The 19,510-nt window shown below is 45.6% G+C and overlaps 1 protein-coding gene across 2 annotated transcripts in view; it reads right to left on the bottom strand.

Annotated features, from left to right (window-relative positions):
* Positions 1-5,990: 5,990 nt before the first annotated feature.
* The window catches only part of vtcn1 (V-set domain containing T cell activation inhibitor 1), a 43,128-nt gene continuing 29,608 nt past the window's right edge, over positions 5,991-19,510 (bottom strand). The window contains exons 4-6 of one of the 2 annotated variants that reach the window (XR_008724391.1): positions 16,841-17,104; positions 7,170-10,535; positions 5,991-7,023 (exon numbers count right to left, since the gene is read on the bottom strand). Coding sequence is in view for 1 of the 2 variants with exons in the window: in XM_055644231.1 (XP_055500206.1) it covers positions 10,489-10,535; positions 16,841-17,104 (311 nt within the window). In the remaining variant the exon portion in view is untranslated. Of the gene's footprint in view, positions 10,536-16,840; positions 17,105-19,510 lie in introns of both variants that reach the window. The other variant, XM_055644231.1, reaches the window with a different exon arrangement.

Here is a 19,510-nt window from a genome sequence, read left to right as displayed (position 1 = left end):
ATACCCCCTGATCCCTTTAGCCACAAGGGCCACATCTAACTCCCTCTTAAATATATCCAATGAACTGGCCTCAACTACCTTCTGTGGCAGAGTTCCAGAGACTCACCACTATCTGTGTGAAAAATGTTTTCCTCATCTCAGTACTAAAGATCATCTCAGCCATGATCATATTAAATGGCGGTGCAGGCTCGAAGGGCCGAATGGCCTACTCCTGCACCTAATTTCTATGTTTCTAAAGGATTTCCCCTTTATCCTTAAACTGTGTCCCGCTTGTCCTGGACTTCCCCAACATCTGGGACAATCTTCCTGCATCAGACAAATGCAATTCAGGACTTTTCTCTTCACAACGTTCACCATGGGCTCGGGCCCTGCAAAGGCATATGTAAATTAATCCATTCCGATTGGACTTATGTGAACATCGGGCATTGTGACATCACACGATGGAACGTTCAACAGGGGTTGGGGCTGGTGCTGCTTCTATGGGTGAGAAGCCAGTTTATTTTTGAAATATTGAGGTGGGGGGGGGGTGTGAAGGAGTTGATTAAAAACGTGTACTTAAACACAACGAAATGTAATGAGGAGCAGATACTTAGAAAGAAAAGCGAAATCTCTACCGAAATGGAAAAGATGTCGGCGATTCTGCGTCTGGTTTCGGAGTTGCAGAGAATCAAAGGAAGAAACGCGGCCGGAAGCCGTACATGCAAATGGATCCATTCCGATTGGACGTCCGCGAGCATCGGGCATTGTGACATCGCACGGCGGGAACGAATCGAAAGGCAGGAAGGGCTCCGGACGGCAGGCGGTCGGATGGGGCGAGAGTTTTATATAAATATAGATAGATAAATAGATAGAGAGATAGAAGATAGATAGATAGATTATAGCAGTTTGCGGGTTTGAACTCAGCTTCAGAATTAGTTTGCAAATTTTCTTTAAAATGGTGTTAGTAAAATTGTTGGTGGTTATTTAAAAAAATCTAATTTAGTTACTAGTGTTCTTTTAGGATATCAAATCTGCAATCCTTACCTGGATGTTAACTTTTGACACATCCTGAACTAAGGATGTTTCAAAAATACTTATTAAGGTGTTACTCTGAAAGCATTGATGCTTATGGCATAATTATTTTCTCATTGTGGCCGACTGACATAGCCATGCATCACCACGCAATACACATGAGACGTCGGGAAGGAGTGTACGACGTCAATGCGTCAGTGTGCGTACCAAATGTGTCAGCGTTTTGTGCAGCACGAAATCCTGGAGGGCCGCACGATACTGCGCACAACTCCACATTCCTCCATGCCTCTCCATGTGCCCATCCCCCGCTACCCACACGCTACCCATGCGTCACAACGCATCAACCTATTTTACATATGACGTGTAAATGAGGCGCAAATGACGGCCAAGTGGGACATGGCCTTTACTGTTCAATCTACACTGCGACCGGGTCCTGCAGGCTGCAACCCGTGGAATTCACTTAGAACATGAGCATGCAAACAGGCCATTCGGCCCATCGAGTTCAGCACAATGGCTCAGCTGGTATAGCTGCTCCCTCACAGCGACAGAGACCCGAGTTTAATCCTGACCTCGGGAGCTGACGGTGTGGAGTTGGTACGTTCTCCCTGTGACCACATGGGTTTTCTCACGTGTGTTCCTGTTTCCTTCCACATCCCAATGACATGTGGGTTTGATTGGACTTTACTGGCCCTCAGACTATGTTTGATCGGACTTTACTGGCTTTATCTTGTACTAATCGTTATCCCCTTCATCATGTAACTGTACAATGTAAATATCTCGATTGTAATCATGTGTAGTCTTTCCACTGACTGGTTAGCACACAACAAAAGCTTTTCACTATAACTGGGGACATGTGACTATAAGCTAAACTAAATTATCCGTAGTGTGTAGCGAGTCGATGAGGCAGAAGCACCAAGCTCCTGTCCCACTTAGAAGATCTAAACAGCAACCTCTAGTGACCTTGCCTGCCACCCAAGGTTTCCATGAGGTCACCGGACGTTTTGGTCACTCTCCCTAATGGTCAATAGACAAATAGGTGCATGAGCAGGCTAAATGGCCCTTCGAGCCAGCACCGCCATTCAATGTGATCATGGCTGATCGTCCCCAATCAGTATCCTGTTTCTGCCTTCTCCCCATATCCCCTGACTCCACTATTTTTAAGAGCCCTATCTAGCTCTCTCTTGAAAGCATCCAGACAACCTGCCTCCACCGTCCTCTTTGAGGCAGAGAATTCCACACACAACACTCTCTGTGAGAAAACGTGTTTCTTAAGTGGTCGAGGCTTCATCTAGGTTGCTGCTATGTTTACATCATGTTTAAAACCGGCCTCGACTAAAAATAGGTTGCCGTTATAACAATATTTTTTTTGTCGCAGGTCTAGTCGAAGCCGGTTTTCTTCATAGTCGAGGAAGTTTTTCAACATATGCGTGGAAGGTGGTAGGAGGTTGCAGGTCACCTCGACCTAGATTTTTTTTTTGGGTGGCGGGCAAGGTCACCAGAGGTTGCTGCTTAGGTCTTATAGGGGGGGACAGGGGCTTAGTTTCGACGCTGTATCTCAAAACTCCTCTACAATGAATCTACTCAGTTATGTAAAACTACTACTGTGTACTCAGTTTTGATCATCTTGCAGAAGGAATGGATACCATTAAGCTGGAAAGAATGCAAATATTTAGGAGGATGTTGCCAGGACTCGTGGGCCTGAACTTTAGGGAGACTAGACCAAGTGAAACCCATTGGGTCCCTGTCACATGGGAGGCCTGATCTGCCAACGCAACCTATTCCCCAACGCAACATTCCACCACTCACCCATAGCCCCCAACTTCGCAGGCACGGCTCATTTCCCCTTATCCCCCAGCACTCCTCTTCACCCTCCCTCATCTTTCCCCTCTCCTCCTCCCCTACCCAATCCCACCCTCTCATTTCCACTACCTTTTGTCACTCCCTGCTGCCCTCCATAACGTCTAACCCCTCATATCCCCCATCCAGGCACGGAAATCGTTATCAAAATATGGAGGGGACCGCGCACACGGGGCTTCAGAGGCGCAATCCAGCGCTAATTGCAGCTCAACTCTGCCTGTCTCGCCGGGTTAACCTACAGCCCTTCCTGGACTGACGGGACACCAGCGCTGCTTCTCCGCGCTGGCTGTACGCCTGAGCCGTATTTCTCACGAGTCCATGTAGGGCTGCAGGTTAACCTGGCAGGACAGGCAAAATTGAGCTGGGTTTAGCGCTGCTTCTCTGCGCTGGCTGTGGGCACAGCTTCCGTCTGACTTCCGACGTCTCTGGCCACCCGTGGGGGGGGGGGCGGCACTCGGGGGGGGGGGGGGGGCGGGGGGACGGGACAGTGCCGGAGAGCCGGTCGGGGTCATCCCGACTGCGGATGAGGCGCAGGTCTGTGCCACGCCTCCCTCCTCCAATCATCGCGCTGAATCATCATGTCCCGCCGCCATTACCTGCTGACCGACGTCTCTCTCGTCCAATCGGCGCCCTCGATCAGCAGTCCCACCCCCACTGTCTCGCGGAAAGCGGAGATTTTAAAATCCGGATCACTAAATCTTGGGGAGGGGGGGGTCATCCCCCCCTCTCAATACAGAGCACCAGGCACCGCAGCAACTGCACTTTTGCATTTGTGGAACCGTGTCCAATAATCCAACTCTTGCCCAGTTCCCAGTTTTTGTAAAGAAGTGTAGATGACGTGGGAATAAAACCGCCCGTGCACGAAGGGGGTTTGCCGTCCAGGCCATAACTGACAGGAGAGGAAACCAATCTGCGAGGCGGTGACTGACATTACAGCCTTATTTTTAAATGGATTAAATTCATTTTTCTATCATCAATCTACACACTACACTACAGAATGAAGAAGTGAAACCAGGTGTTTAGAAATTTATGCTCAAAATTCAGGTTAGGTTCATCCTGTTTCCATTGATTATCCTTCAGATGTTTCTACAACTTGATTGTACTCCACCATCATTACATTGATTGTACATGATTTGGAAAGGCACACACCTGTCTATATAAGGTCCCACAGTTGACGGTGCATGTCAGAGTAAAAACCAAGCCATGAAGACGCAGGAATTGTCCATAGATCTCTGAGACAGGATTGCGCTGAGACACAGATCTGGGGAAGGGTATAAAACAATTTCTGCAGCTTTGCAGGTCCCTTAGAGCACAGTGGCCCCCCATCATTCTTAAATAAAAGAACATTGGAACCACCAAGATTCTTCATAGACCTGGACGCTCGGCCAAACTGAGCAATCGGGGGAGAAGGGTCTCGGTCAGGGAGGTGACCAAGAACCCAATGGTCACTCTGACAGAGCTCCAGAGTTCCTCCTGGAGATGGGAGGACGTTCCAGAAGGACAACTATATCTGCAGCACTCCACCAATCAGGCCAGACGGATGCCACTCCTCAGTAAAAGGCACATGACAGTCCACTTGGAGTTTGCCAAAAGGCGTGAGAACCAAGATTCTCTGATCTGATGAAACCAAGATTGAACTCTTTGGCCTGAATGCCAAGCGTCACGTCTGGAGGAAACCAGGCACGGCTCATCATCTGACCAATACCATACCTACAGTGAAGCATGGTGGTGGCTGCATTTGTGGGGATGTTTTTCAGCGGCAGGAACTGGGAGACCAGTCAGGATCGAGGGAAAGATGAACGGAGCAAAGTACAGAGAGATCCTTGATGAAAACCTGTTCCAGAGCATTCTGGACCTCAGGCTGGAGCGGAGGTTAACCTTCCAACAGGACAACAACCCTAAGCACACAGCCAAGACAACGCAGGAGTGACTTCGTGACAAGTCTGTGAATGTCCTTGAGTGGCCCAGCCAGAGCCCGGGCTTGAACCTGAGCGAACATCTCTGGAGAGACCTGAAAATAGCTGTGCATCGACGCTCCCCATCCAACCTGACAGAGCTTGAGAGGATCTGCAGAGAAGAATGGGATAAATTACCCAAATACAGGTGTGCCACTGCTGACTTGGCAATTTCACTTTGCTCACTCTTAAAAATGAATCAAATGTATTTGCCAAATTGCCACTTCAAAAAATGATCTTTGAATAGACAGGGGTAGGTAAGTCTTATATCCAGAATCGGAGACTCTTACATAAATCATAACATTAAAATGAATAGTGCCGACACCTGTGGAATTCAGTCAAAATCCAACCAATATTAATTCAAATCAAAAGATATAACTCAAACACAGGAAATAATTCAGAGTATATTTTTAATGAAATTAACTTGTGTGAATTTAATTACTAAAAATAGAAAAATAATTAACGTTTAGATTTTTCTTCAGAAATCTTAATTATTAAAAATAATCATAATTGGTAACTTAAAAAATAAAACAAATGAAATAAACCATACCAAATGATACACAATACGACTTTTCCTCACAAAGTTCTTTTTTTGACACAATTTCTGGCAGAAACATTGTCTCCTACTTAACAAACATCCAGTAACATTGTCATTCCCACTTATTGCATACAAACTCTCTCTCTCATGTAACATGAAGGCAGCCTAATTTCATCCAATTTGCAAAACATGCAATATTCACTTGTCTTAAATCACTTCAGAATGAACATATAGTTAAAATAATGTACGTTTACTATATACATTATTTTTATAATGTCCAAACTTAAACTTAATCACAAACTTAAAAGCTCAATAAAATTATGAATGTGGTTTTAATGTAATGTAGAACTATTGGCTGTGCCTCCAACACCCAATGGAGGCCCAAATGTATTGTTGTAAATGAATCATTATACAATCCAACGGAAGCAAGCAGGGGACAGGTGTCTCTGAATATTAGAGTGCACCCATCATCATTCCATCTAGGGTGTCTTCACACCTTTCCACTGCATTCTTGGACAGTATAAAGATTCATTGATACTGTATCCCATTAATAGCTGGCAGAAAGTGATCTGACCACCTAATTCCACACAGGTTGGCATCCCTGATCAACTGGACTCGGACAACTTGCATTTGTTTCCCAAACACTCTTTATTAACGTGTGCAAGAGAAGAGCAATACAGTCCCAGTTACCGCACTACTCTGAAATTCTGTTTGGAAGTGTCGACTTTTATATACATTCTGACCGATTGAAATCTTGCACACTCTCCAAATTCTTATCAACAATCACAATACGTTCATAAAAGCACTAATATCAAATTAAAAACTGCATGCATTTAAATCCTCTATTTGCATTTAATCAGTAAGATAACTCTCTTCGACCTTGCACTGTATGGTTGGAGCCAGTTGAATGTCCAAAGAACAACTCTCCAGGACCTTGTGCTGTACAGCTATCACAGCCTGTGCATCACAGGCTATGCTCAAGGATCTTTAGCTGTACACCTGTAGCTGGTTGCATGCTACCTTAATCTTTCTCATACGGCAGTTTCCACAAGGTCAAGATTGAAATATTCCTAAAACATTCATGAAATATCAGAATATTGAAAAAAATCAACAGCACACAACATGCATCAAAACCAGTTACATAGGATTTCTAGTTTAAAACGCATGACATTGCAATTTACAAAACATTAAAATCCAGCACTAATTATTAATGTTTCTAAAAACAACTATTTAACTAAGAACTAAAACATATTCAAATTTCAAAACTGTAGCTGGATGCACGTTACCTTACCCTTTGTCATACTGCAGTTCCCACAAGGTCAAGGTTGAAAGCCCCAGATACCTCATTGCAATCTGGTCTTCACCTTGCACAAATCTGGTGATTTACCTCCCTCTCCCTTCATCTTCATCTCAGCCATGATCCAGCTTTTCCAGGCTCCAACAAATTAACATCCTTATGTTGACTGCACCATCTTCACCAACCAACACTCAACTGTTGGATCTGTCCTGTCCTTGATCAAGTGTGCATTACGTCTAAAGTTTAATTTATAACATTTCAACAGCCAAGACCATGCTTCTAAACCAGTTGCTTATATGGTTATAATAACAAGAAACTGCAGCAGCTGGTTTATACCAAAGATAAGACACACAATGCTCAAGTAACTCAGCAGGTCAAGCAAATTCTCCGTAGAAAAAGGATAGGTGACATTTCGGGTAGGAAACCTTCTTTAGACCCTGTCTGAAGAAGTACCCCAACCTGAAATGCAGCTATCCATTTTCTAGAGAATGTGCCTGACCTGCTAAGTTACTCCAGCATTGTGTTTAACTCTACTTATATGATTGCTAGCTTTTCATTAACATTCATTATACTGCAATTCACAAAAAACATTAAATGCTGATGCTAATGATTAATATACATTTCAAAAGTCCACTATTTCACTGAGATAAACTTATTCAAAGGCCTCACTTCAAACAATATTCAAGAACGTCCAACTCATCTCCCTTTCTAGTCTGATTTATGAGATTGTGTGAATTCTAAATCCTTTAATCCCAAGCATTGTCCTTGATTGCATATGGTTATGGATCGATTTACCTGCATTAAACGAGTTAGTACTTTGCCCAATCTGTTGAATTCTGCAGCATCATATATCACTCATTTGTGGATCTAATGTACAACCAACGTTCTGTTATGTACGTCAGAATCCTTGGAATCAGGCCATTCAGCCCAACTTGCCCATGCCAACCAAGCATGCCCCAATTTACTGCCTGTGTTTCGCCCAAATCCCTCCATAACTTTCCTATCATAAGATCATGTTGTCGGAGCAGAATTAGGCCATTTGGTCCATTGAGTCTACTCTGTCATTCAACGTGGCTGATCTATCGTTCCCTCTCAACCCCATTTTCCTGCCTTCTCGAGCCTGCACCGCCATTCAATATGATCATGGCTGATCATCCAAATCAATATCCCATACCTGCCTTCTCTCCATACCCCCTGATCCCTTTAGCCACAAGGGCCATATCTAACTCCCTCTTAAATCTAGCCAATGAACTGACCTCAACTACTTTCTGTGGCAGATAATTCCAGATTCACCACTCTGTGTAAAAAATGATTTTCTCATCTCGGTCCTAAAAGACTTCCCTCTTATCCTTCAACTGTGACCCCTTGTTCTGGACTTCCCCAACATCGGGAATAATCTTCCTGCATCTAGCCTGTCCAGCCCTTTAAGAATTTTGTAAGTTTCTATAACCTTACTAATTGAGAACCTGTCAGAAATACCTAAAGACTTGGCCTCTACTTGGTCTGTGAAATGAATGCCAGATTCACCACCCTCTGAATGTACATAGTTTTATATCCTCATCTCCTTTCTGAAGGTAGTACTTTTATTTTATCCATGTATCTGTCCAGATGTATTTTAAATGTTGTTATTGAACCTGCCTTAAAGACCTCTACTGGCAGCTCGTTCCATAGGCCTACCACCATCTGTGTGAAAAAGTTGTCCTTCAGGTACCCATTAAATCTTTCCCCTCTCGCCTTAAACCTGTGCTCTCTGATTAACCTTGGGAAAGACTGTGCATTAAAATTATATACGATTAAACATATCAATTAGCACAATTAATATACTGCAATGAATACTGCAGATACTGGAAATCCAAAACAAAGCAGAAAATATTATCAGTGGGAAGAGAAACAGAGTGGACACCTGTCAAGGTTTCAGAACGAGAAAAATAAGAAAATAAACATTTTTATAATAGTGGGCTTCCAGCGGGTGGAGCTGTTCCTTCACAGCGCCAGAGACCCGGGTTCGATCCTGACCTCAGGTGTTGTCTGTGTGTGGAGTTTGCAATTGGGTTTGCTCCGGGTGCTCCGGTTTCCTACCACATTCCAAAGATGTGTGGGTTTGTAGGTTAATTGGGTGTAAAGATGCTCCAAGTGTGTAGGGAGTGGATAAGAAAGTGAACTAGTGTGAACGGGTGATCGATGATCGGCATCGAGAGAATGTCCGTGATATATTGGAAACCAAACTTGCCTACATAAAAACCGGGAGTTAATATTTTTAAGTTTCAAAGAGACAGCATAGAACAGGCCCTTCGGCCCACCGAGTCCATGACGACCATTGATCACCTGTACATTAATTCAACATTATCTCATTTTTGCATCCTATATGGGCCGATTAACCTACAAACCTGCATGTCTTTGGGATGTGGGGGAATTTGGATAACAAAGGAATAACACATGGTCACAGGGAGAATGTGCAAACTCCACACAGTCAGGATAAAACTCGGGTCTCTTGCACTGTAAGCAGCCACCCTGCCACTGCATCACTGTGAGGAGGAGGTTCAGGCAGAGGATGACGTGGATCTTATTTAAGGTCCATGTCTAAGTGAGGAATGGAGCTGCAGGTGAGGGCAAGTGAGAGACGACTGGTGCCAGCACATGGCATAGAGTGTAGAACTCGGAGCATGGATGGGGTGTGTAGCAAGTAGTGGTGAGTAGGGTCCAGGTACTTTGGACCCAGGATGGCCCAGAAACCTAGAGGCCTCGAATTGGAACTGGAAGCCGTGTGGAACAACTGAGCATTGAAGGCAGGTGCTGAGGAAACACACGTGGCTATGTTATCGACGGCAGGAGGAACTCACTGAGGGAGAGCAGTGAGAGAGTGTGGCTGAACATTAAACAATAGCATTTAGTTGAGTTTAAAGATACAGCACGGAAACACGCCCTTCAACCCACCAATTCGGCGCTGACTAGTGATCCCCGTACACTAACACTATCCAATACACGAGGGACAATTTACAATTCTAACAAAGCCAATTAGTCTACAAACCCGTACGTCTTTGGAGTGTGGGAGGAAATTGGAGCTCCCGGAGAAAACCCACACAGGGCACAGGGAGAACGTACAGACTCCGTATAGCCAGCACCCATAATCAGGATCGGGCCCGGGTCTCTGGCGTTGTAAGGCAGCAACTCTACCGCTGTGCCACCATGCAACCCATTTCTTTATTAAATTTGGTGGTCAGGCCCTTAAACATCTTACAGGATGATGATCTACAATAGACACCAACAGCAGGAACAACATCTCGCAAAGCATCTTTTGGATTACAAATAAGCTCTGTTGTATCTTAATCCTATCACAAAGCAGAGAACAGCTTCAAACTAGACATGCAGTACATGGCAGCTGAGAATCCTGTGTAGTCGCATGAATGCTCAGAGATATCTCCACAACTGTCCACATTTGATTATTCTTTCCCCTACGGCGCTTTATTTTGTGGGTAAAATGGTGTCATTAAGCTGCACGTTCTATAATGTTGGTGTCTAGAAGCTGACACCGACTGACAGTGAGTCGGTGTCATAAGCTGTTTAAGGACCTGATCCTAAAAGCTGTTTCTCAGCACACATGGTCAACCAATCAAGATCTTCAGATTGATTGTGGTGCGGGGGGGAAAGGGGGTTAGAGAAAACTGGAAGAGAGTAGTGGGCAAGATAAAGCCTGGCAAGTGATAAGTGGATACAGGGAAGAGGTGGGGCGGGGATATGGGTTTGATTGGCAGACAGGTGAGCAAAAGCCAGAGGTGAAAATACAAAATATCACGAGTTTCCTTGTTGTTTGCAGCATTGCATCTTTTGATTTAATCTGAAGATTTTTTTCTATCCACGTGGATTAAGCGATGTCCATCTGAAAATAAAGAAAGTGGAAAAAATCAACATTTTCTCTACTAATGCTGTTCAGACACAGGTCAGCACTGTAAACAATAATCATAACATTACAGTAAACCCTCTTTATAAAGGACCATGGGGGTGGGGGGAGAGAAGGAGAATGGTATCTGTTTTTACCAATTGTCCGCTATAACTGAGTAAGGGATTATCATTGTATAAGTGCTGGAGTAAAGGGCCTGTCCCACTTGGCCGTCATTTACGCGACAGGCGGTAGTGACTGACGCGCACGTCATCATGCGTCCGCACAGCCGTCTAGAGCGCGTGACGTCATCTGAATACCCAGTTTATGATATTTATGGTGATTTTCTAAAATGTTGCAGTTTCTTGAGTGGTGCTAATAAATGGAAAAACTGCAGATGTAATGACCCTATTCAAAAAAAGAGGTGAATGAAAAGTAGCAAGTTGCAGACCAAATTAATCTGTGGGAAGGAACTGCAGATGCTGGCTTAAATTGAAGATAGACACAAAATGCAGGAGTAACTCAGCAGGACCGGCAGCATCTCTGGAGAGAAGGAATGGATGATGTTTCAGATTGAAGAAGGGTCTTGACCCGAAACGTTACACATTCGACCTGAAATGTCACCCTGTCCCACTTGGCCTTCATTTACGCGACAGGCCCGTGGCGAGCGAAGATTTTGTGCAGCACAAAATCCTGGCGTACTGTGCGATACCGCGCACAACTCCACACCATGCGCCCGTCCTGCACCACCCACATGCTACCAGGTCGCGTAAATGGCGCGCAAATAACGGCCAAGTGGGACAGGCCCTTAACTCAACTGGTCAGGCAGCATCTCTGGAGAACATGGACAGGTTCATGTTTCGGGTCGTGACCCTTCCTCAGACTCTCGGTGGGGAACTGGGCCTGGAATCCAGGTGGGTGCTGGCAGCCGGAGTGCAGGTAAAGGCCGTCGGTGGCGTGGCATTTTACTGTACCTCTCTACATATGATAATAATAAACCTAAACTAAACCCATTCCAAAACTGCAGTGCACTGTGCACCTCCTCGATTATCTGTGATCCAACCAACTACATAATCGGGTGCTTCTTCAGTAAGTGTCTACTTTTAAGTTTCCGGATACCCAAAAATAAAACTTTAATTTTTCCAACTTTGAATGTTGTTTCACATAGGTGAACAACTCTACTATGGGAAAAATATGTTTGGCGCAATCTATTAGAGAATTTAATTTATTTTTTCCTCTTCTTATTCCAGGTTGCCCATTGCATTCAGTCATAGTAGTCATATTTTTATGATGAGTAACAGTGCAAAATTTCACTGATTTAAGAATATAAAATCAAATTTTTGTCGCAGTCTTTCAAATTATAGATTATCTTCCGGAAATAAACTACCAAAAAAAAAATGTTTTCCGTCTAACGCATTGATTTTAAACTTTTGTAACAGTTTACTGCTGAAAAAAGTGGTGATTTTCAGCAAGAATGGAAAACCTTCACACAACTTTTCTCCAACTTCCTCTAAAATAATATTAACTTCAGATGAATAGGCAGAAGAATACTGTTCATTTATCAATTACAATTGATAATTATAGTCATTGTTCTATTATTTTACACATTAGACGTTGGTTAGGGCTCGTCTTAGGGCTGGGGTTAGGATTAGGGTTAGGGCTGGGGATAGGGTTAGGATTAGTGTTGGGGCTAGGGTTAGGACTGGGGCTGGGGTTAGGGCTGGGGCTAGGATTGGGGCTGGGGCTAGAGTTGGGGCTGGGGCTACTTACCCCCGATCTCCAGTTCCATCTCCAACTGGACACAAAGCCATCGCAGCCATCGCATCTTCCCGTGACCCAATGTCCCTATCCATGCCTGGACCTCTTCAACCCTTGTTCCCCCCCCTCCCACCACCACAAGGGCTGAAGAGGGCCGGGCATGGAGAGGGACACCAGGTCACGGGATGAACCAACGGCCTTGTGTCCAGTTGGAGCTGGAGCTGGATGGAGATCGGGTTTAAGTTGTGGATGTGGCTGTGACGGGAATGTTGGCCCAAACCTTAAGCCCAGGATGGCCTTGCTGGAAGGCCAAGCCTAGCCATATCGTTTCCCGAATGGCACATGGCACAATTTGGGAAAAAGAATAGCAAAGTCAAATGTGGGTCCCTTGAAGGTAAACACGGGTGAAATTATTATGGGTAATAAGTAAATGGCAGAAGAGTTGAACAGGTACTTCGGATCTGTCTTCAGTAAGGAAGACACACACAATCTCCCAGAAGTACTGGAGGACAGAGGATCTAAGGGGGTAGAGCAGTGGTTCCCAACCTTTTTCTGGCCATGCCCCACCTAATTACCTCTAAAATCCATGTGGTGATATATAATTCTTATCATTTCAATACCTTGGTTTAAACAAGCTTCAAAAGAACATGGTTCAATAAATAAGGTTCTCCCATGACCTCGCGGCTTCGTGTGACGTGCATGAAGAGCGATGGCGCGGTGATTATGTAATAACTACGCAATAAAGACCTTTTTTACCCAAAACAAATTATTTACTCAAAATAACATCTGAAACATAAACTACATATGTTTACCTGATGGAAATTCCAAAAAAATAAAAATCGGAAATTTGGACCCAGACCTCCTCAGTTGCGCTCAATTGCCCCCCTTAAAAATCAAATTGCCCCCCTATGGGGCGTACGCCCCACGTTGGGAACCACTGGGGTAGAGGAACTGAAAAAATTGTCATTAGGCGAGAAATAGTATTGGGTAGGCTAATGGGACTGAAGGCTGATAAATCCCCTGGGCCTGATGGTCTGCATCCCAGGGTCCTCAGGGAGGTGGCTCTAGAAATAGTGGATGCATTGGTGATCATTTTCCAATGTTCAATAGATTCAGGATCAGTTCCTGTGGATTGGAAGATAGCTAATATTATCCCACTTTTCAAGAAAGGAGCGAGAGAGAAAATGGGGAATTACAGACCAGTTAGCCTGACTTCGGTGGTGGGAAAGATGCTGGAGTCAATTATTAGAGGTACTAATGGGGAATTTTGATAGCAGTAAAAGGATTAGTCCAAGTCAGCATGGATTTATGAAAGGGAAATCATGCTTATAACCATATAACAATTACAGCACGGAAACAGGCCATCTCGGCCCTACAAGTTTCGTGCCGTACAAGTCCGTGCTCGACTAAACTGGAATTTTTTGAAGATGTGACAAGTAAAATGGATGAAGGGGAGCCAGTGGATGTAGTGTATCTAGACTTTGAGAAAGCCTTTGATAAGGTCCCGCACGGGCGACTGGTGACTAAAATTAGGACACATGGTATTGGGGTTAGGGGGTTGACATGGATAAAAAAAATTGGTTGGCAGACAGGAAGCAAAGAGTAGGAGTGAACGGGTCCTTTTCAGAATGGCAGGCAGTGGCGAGTGGAGTGCCGCAAGGCTCGGTGTTGGGGCCGCAACTGTTTACCATATATATTAATGATTTGGAAGAGGGAATTAGGAGCAACACTAGCAAGTTTGCGGATGACACAAAGCTGGGTGGCAGTGTGAACTGTGAAGAGGATGTTAGGAGGTTGCAGGGTGACCTGGACAGGTTGCGTGAGTGGGCAGATGCGTGGCAGATGCAGTATAATATAGATAAATGTGAGATTATCCACTTTGGCGGCAAAAACAAGGGGGCAGATTATTATCTCAATGGGGTTAGGTTAGGTAAGGGGGAGGTACAACGAGACCTGGGTGTCCTTGTACACCAGTCACTGAAAGTTGGTGTGCAGGTACAGCAGGCAGTGAAGAAAGCCAATGGAATGTTGGCCTTCATAACAAGAGGATTTCACTATAGGAGTAAAGAGGTTCTGCAGTTGTATAGGGCTCTGGTAAGACAACATCTGGAGTATTGTCTACAGTTTTGGTCTCTAATTTGAGGAAGGACATCCCTGTGATTGAGGCAGTGCAGCGTAGGTTCACGAGATTGATCCCTGGGATGGCGGGACTGTCATACGAGGAAAGATTGAAAATACTAGGCTTGTATTCACTGGAGTTTAGAAGGATGAGGGGATATCTTATAGAAACATATAAAATTATAAAAGGACTGGACAGGCTAGATGCAGGAAAAATGTTCCCAATGTAGGGCAAGTCCAGAACCAGGGGCCACAGTCTTAGAATAAAGGGGAGGCCATTTAAGACTGAGGTGAGACATTTTTTTTTCACCCAGAGAGTTGTGAATTTGTGGAATTCCTGCCCCAGAGGGCAGTGGAGGCCAAATCACTGGATAGATTTAAGAGAGAGTTAGATAGAGCTCTCGGGGCTGGTGGAATTAAGGGATATGGGTAGAAGGCAGCCACGGGTTATTGATTGGGGATGATCAGCCATGGTTACAATGAATGGCGGTGCTGGCTCGAAGGGCCAAATGGCTTCCTCCTGCACCTATTTTCTAAGTTTTTATGTTTCCAGAAGAAATAAAAAAATAAAGATTATTTTTTCCTCTGAGACTTCAGCGCCGTTCGCGAATGGTGCTGAATATAGGTATGTACCCGCTATGCAGCAAAAAACAGTTTTCACGTTTCTCGTCCTGCGAATCAGGAGATATTCACAAGGTAGGGGACTTTTGAATTTTGCGGTCTTTTGAGGTCAGAAGATCAGGACAAGGAATATTTGGAAAAAAATGGTAAGTGGATTTTTTTATGGGTGATAAATATTTTAATTATTAATATCTACCGTTTAAAAGTATTTTCATTTCAGATAGATCCCCCATTAAATAAATATGCCGACTTGAAATTTCACTAGTAACAATCGGGACATGTGGTTTTCGGGGGGGGGGGTGATCGAATATCGGGGGGAAAAAAAAGATAATTTAGGTTTTAATCTTTATTTATGAGGATTATGTTTATTAACAATATGGAAAAGGAAGAAATGGGATAGAATTACGGGTTTTCCTTATATTCAGCATCAAAGTAACGGGATACCAAAGTAGACACTTACTGAAGAATCGCCCAATCGTTTTATCTGAGAATTCTGAGCTATGGAGGCTACTTAATAAGTTCAATCCAGAAAATAGTCATCAGTCATTCCACACTGCTAACAATTTCAAAGTTTCTCATGACCATCAATCAGAAACATTGTGCCAAACTTAGTTAATCCATCCATACAGTATGTTTTATTTTACCATACTTGAGACACTGTGCTGAAACAGGTCCTTTCGGCCCATCAGGACCACACTGACCAGCGATCACCCCATATGCTAGGACTATCCTACACACTGAACATGGCGGAGTATTCGGCTAGCCACACGGTGGGAGGATCCCGGCAAGCCTTGGCAAAGCCCACCAGAAGGCCCAGCTGGCTTGCCGTGGACTGAGGACCTGCTCCGTCCTTACCCGCCTGTAAGGTCCGGCTCACCTACCCAGAGTGGAGTTGGACAGAGGGCCAGTAAGCAGACCGGCTGCAGGAGGCAGTGTACAGCCTTGACGGGGGAGTGGGCAGCTGGAGGCCTTGCAACAGCCTGGGCCTCAGCTGGACTGGGCACCGCTCCAAGAGGCCGAGCACATGGACGGGACACCGTCTAGAGTGGTGGAGGACATCATGGTCACTCATGGTCAGGTCGACCCTGCAATGCCACCAGGACAACAGGCCTTCGTGGTCAGGTCAAGAACCCTGCACATACAATTGTCACTCGAAAATGGCACCAAAACTGGTGACTGTATACCGACTCTGTGTACTACTGTAAGACACTGGATCTGCGATGCTCTGCTAACATGTATCAAGGTGTTTCTGTATAGTGACACTTGTACTGAACTGTATACAAAAATGAATTTCACTGTACCTCAGTACATGAGAGAAATAAAGTTCCATTGACCCACTGAACACAAGGAATAATTTACAATTTCTGGAAGCCAATTAACCTACAAACCCCGTCTTTGGAGAGTGGAAGGAAACTGGAGCACCCGGAGAAATCCTATGGAGTCACAGGGAGAATGTACAAACTCCATACAGCCACCCCCTAGTGAGGATGGAACCCGGGTCTCTGGCGTTGTGAGGCAGCAACTCTACCGCTGCGCCACCGTGTCAACACTACACGTGACAATAATAAACCTAAATCCAAATCTTCTGGGTCGGTGAGACTAAATCCTGGAATAATTCACCAACAAACTTCTCAATGACTGATGGATAGACAAAACATGTCTGCCTATCTTTGTCTACCTTCGAATTTTCCAGCTTCTGCAGTTCTTTCTTAAACAATGACTGATGGATCTCAGATGAATGAAAATATCTCTAATAAGTTTATTTAAATTAACTTTTACTTGATTAATAATCTCAGAGATAAACTTACTCGAGAAAACCACTCGAAACTGTTTTGTCATCCGCTTATGCCACATTGAGCAGATGTACTGATTCTGTATGTCATATTCTTTCAGATTGTGGGTCACGTTGAAATGGCCATTGGGTTCTCTCATGATTATTTCACTGTGTTTGTTTAAATCGTTCCCCGATTTGTCCTTCCACTCCACCGTTGGGGCAGGATACCACCCTGACGACTGGCAAGAGAGCATGTCCATTTCGGAATTCATGATAACGCGGACATGATCAGCAGCAGCTGTCAAGAAAAGAAACATAAACAGAAACCATTAATGGCGACATGGTGGCGCAGCGGTAGAGTTGCTGCCTTACAGCGCCACAGACCTGGCTTCCATCCTGACTATGGGTGCTGTCTGTACGGAGTTTGTCCATTTTCCCCGTGACCATGTGGGTTTTCTCCAGTGTCCTCCCACACTCCAAAGATGTGCAGACAATTGAGATTTTTTTACCGATGCCAATTAACCTACCGACCTAGGATAGACATAAAATGCTGGAGTAACTCAGGCAGGGCAGCATCTCTGTAGAAGGAATGGGTGACGTTTCGGGTCAAGACCTTTCTTAAGACCTGTATGTCTTTTGTGTGGGAGGAAGCCGGTGCCCCCACGTGGTCACGGGGAGAACGTACATACTCCATACTGACTGTACCCATAGTAAGGATCGAACTCTGGTCTCTGGTGCAGTAAGACAGCAACTCTACCGCTGTGCCACCATGCCGCCATTAATAGTTGTATAATTAGACACCCCAAAGACATCCCTGTTCTTTGTAACTTTGATGCCATGGACATTCTCAGCTACATTTCCTCCTGACTGAGGCATGAAGTTTATTTGAACTGGTGGAACTTCACAAGAGAATTTTGATGAAGGGAGATGACACCAGAATTTTCGGCATCTGGCAATCTCATGCCGCCCATTCTACCTTCCCCGGGAGTTCGGCTCAGTGATCGTCACAGCCGTCTACATTCCACTGCAGGCGGACACCGACGTGGCACTTTCGGCCCAACACGATGTGCTATGTCGACATCAAAACAAGTACCCGGATGCGGCTATGGTGGTGGCTGGAGATATTAATAAATCAAATCTCAAGAAGGTCATGCCGAACTTCTACCAACACATCACGTGTGCCACCGGGGGGAGAGAACTTTGGACCACTGCTACACACCGTTCAGGAAAGGCTACAAGGCCGTTTCACTCCCTCCCCTAGGAAAATCTGACCACGCTGTCATTTTCCTGTTGCCGGAGTATAAACAGAGGATAGTTCGGGAAGCGGTAGAGACGAGGGACGTAAAGCGGTGGTCCGACCAGTCAGAGGCCATGCTGCAAGATGCACTGAGTGATGTCGACTGGAATATGTTCGAAGCAAGTTCCAGTGACGTCAGTGAGTTTGCGGAAGCAGTCACGGACTTCATCGCAACAGTAACCGACAACATCGTCCCCACGGTAAGGGTAAGCACCTTTCCGAACCAAAAACCCTGGGTGGACAGGTCTGTCCGTGTGGCCCTGAATGCTCGCACCGCTGCCTACAACTCGGGCCTGGCATCAGGAAACATGGACGTCTACAAGGCAGAGTCCTACCGACTGTGAAAGGCGGTGAAGGACGCAAAGAGAAGGTACAGAGACAAGATGGACTTACAGGACACCAGAAGCCTGTGGCAGGGGCTACGGATTGTAACCAACTACCGGAGCACCCCTTCCTCATCCGCATGTGCCAGCACCTCCCTAGCTGACGACCTGAACTCCTTTTACGCTCGTTTCGAGAGGGGCAACACCACTCCAGGTCTGCCGACTATCGACAATACCGCCAGCGGGCTGGCTACCGAAGCTGAAGGGAGAAATGTGCACACATTCTCGCTGTCCGAGCATGACGTGAGGAGGGCTCTGACACGGGTGAACACGAGAAAAGCTGCAGGCCCCGATGGCACCTCGGGGCGAGTACTCAAGTCCTGTGCTACACAGCTAGCTCCAGTGCTCACTACATTATTCAACCTCTCCCTGGACAAGTCCGTGGTCCCTGCCTGCTTCAAAAAATCCATCATTGTACCGGTACCAAAAAATGCCTCCACAGCCTGTCTGGATGACTACCGTCCAGTGGCCCTTACCTCGGTAGTCATGAAATGCTTTGAGAGGCTGGTGAAGAATCACATCTGCGCCTTCCTCCCTCGGAACATGGACCCGTTGCAGTTCGCATACCGTCCGAACAGATCCACGGACGATGCGGTCTCCCAGGTCTTGCACACCGCTCTCTCCCATCTGGACAGCCAGAAGGGGGGCTACGTGAGGATGCTGTTCATAGACTACAGTTCAGCCTTCAACACAATAGTCCCCACCACACTGGCCGGGAAGCTAATGGAATTGGGGCTCAACACCCCCCTGTGTGCCTGGGTCCTGGACTTCCTCACCGCCAGGCCCCAGGTAGTCAAGATGGGAGGGAATACATCAAAGTCCCTCACCCTGAGCACAGGATCGCCCCAGGGTTGCGTCCTCAACCCCCTATTGTACTCCCTGTACACACATGACTGTGTGGCTAGGTTCAGCTCCAATTCAATAATTAAGTTTGCTGATGACACTGTGGTGGTGGGCCTGATCTCAGACAACGACGAGAAGGCCTACCGGGAGGAGGTGGCTGGTCTAGCACTCTGGTGCCAGG

This window comes from Leucoraja erinacea, chromosome 13 (genome assembly GCF_028641065.1).
Source record: "Leucoraja erinacea ecotype New England chromosome 13, Leri_hhj_1, whole genome shotgun sequence".
NCBI lineage: Eukaryota > Metazoa > Chordata > Chondrichthyes > Rajiformes > Rajidae > Leucoraja > Leucoraja erinaceus.
This window is presented reverse-complemented; position numbering and strand designations above follow the sequence as displayed.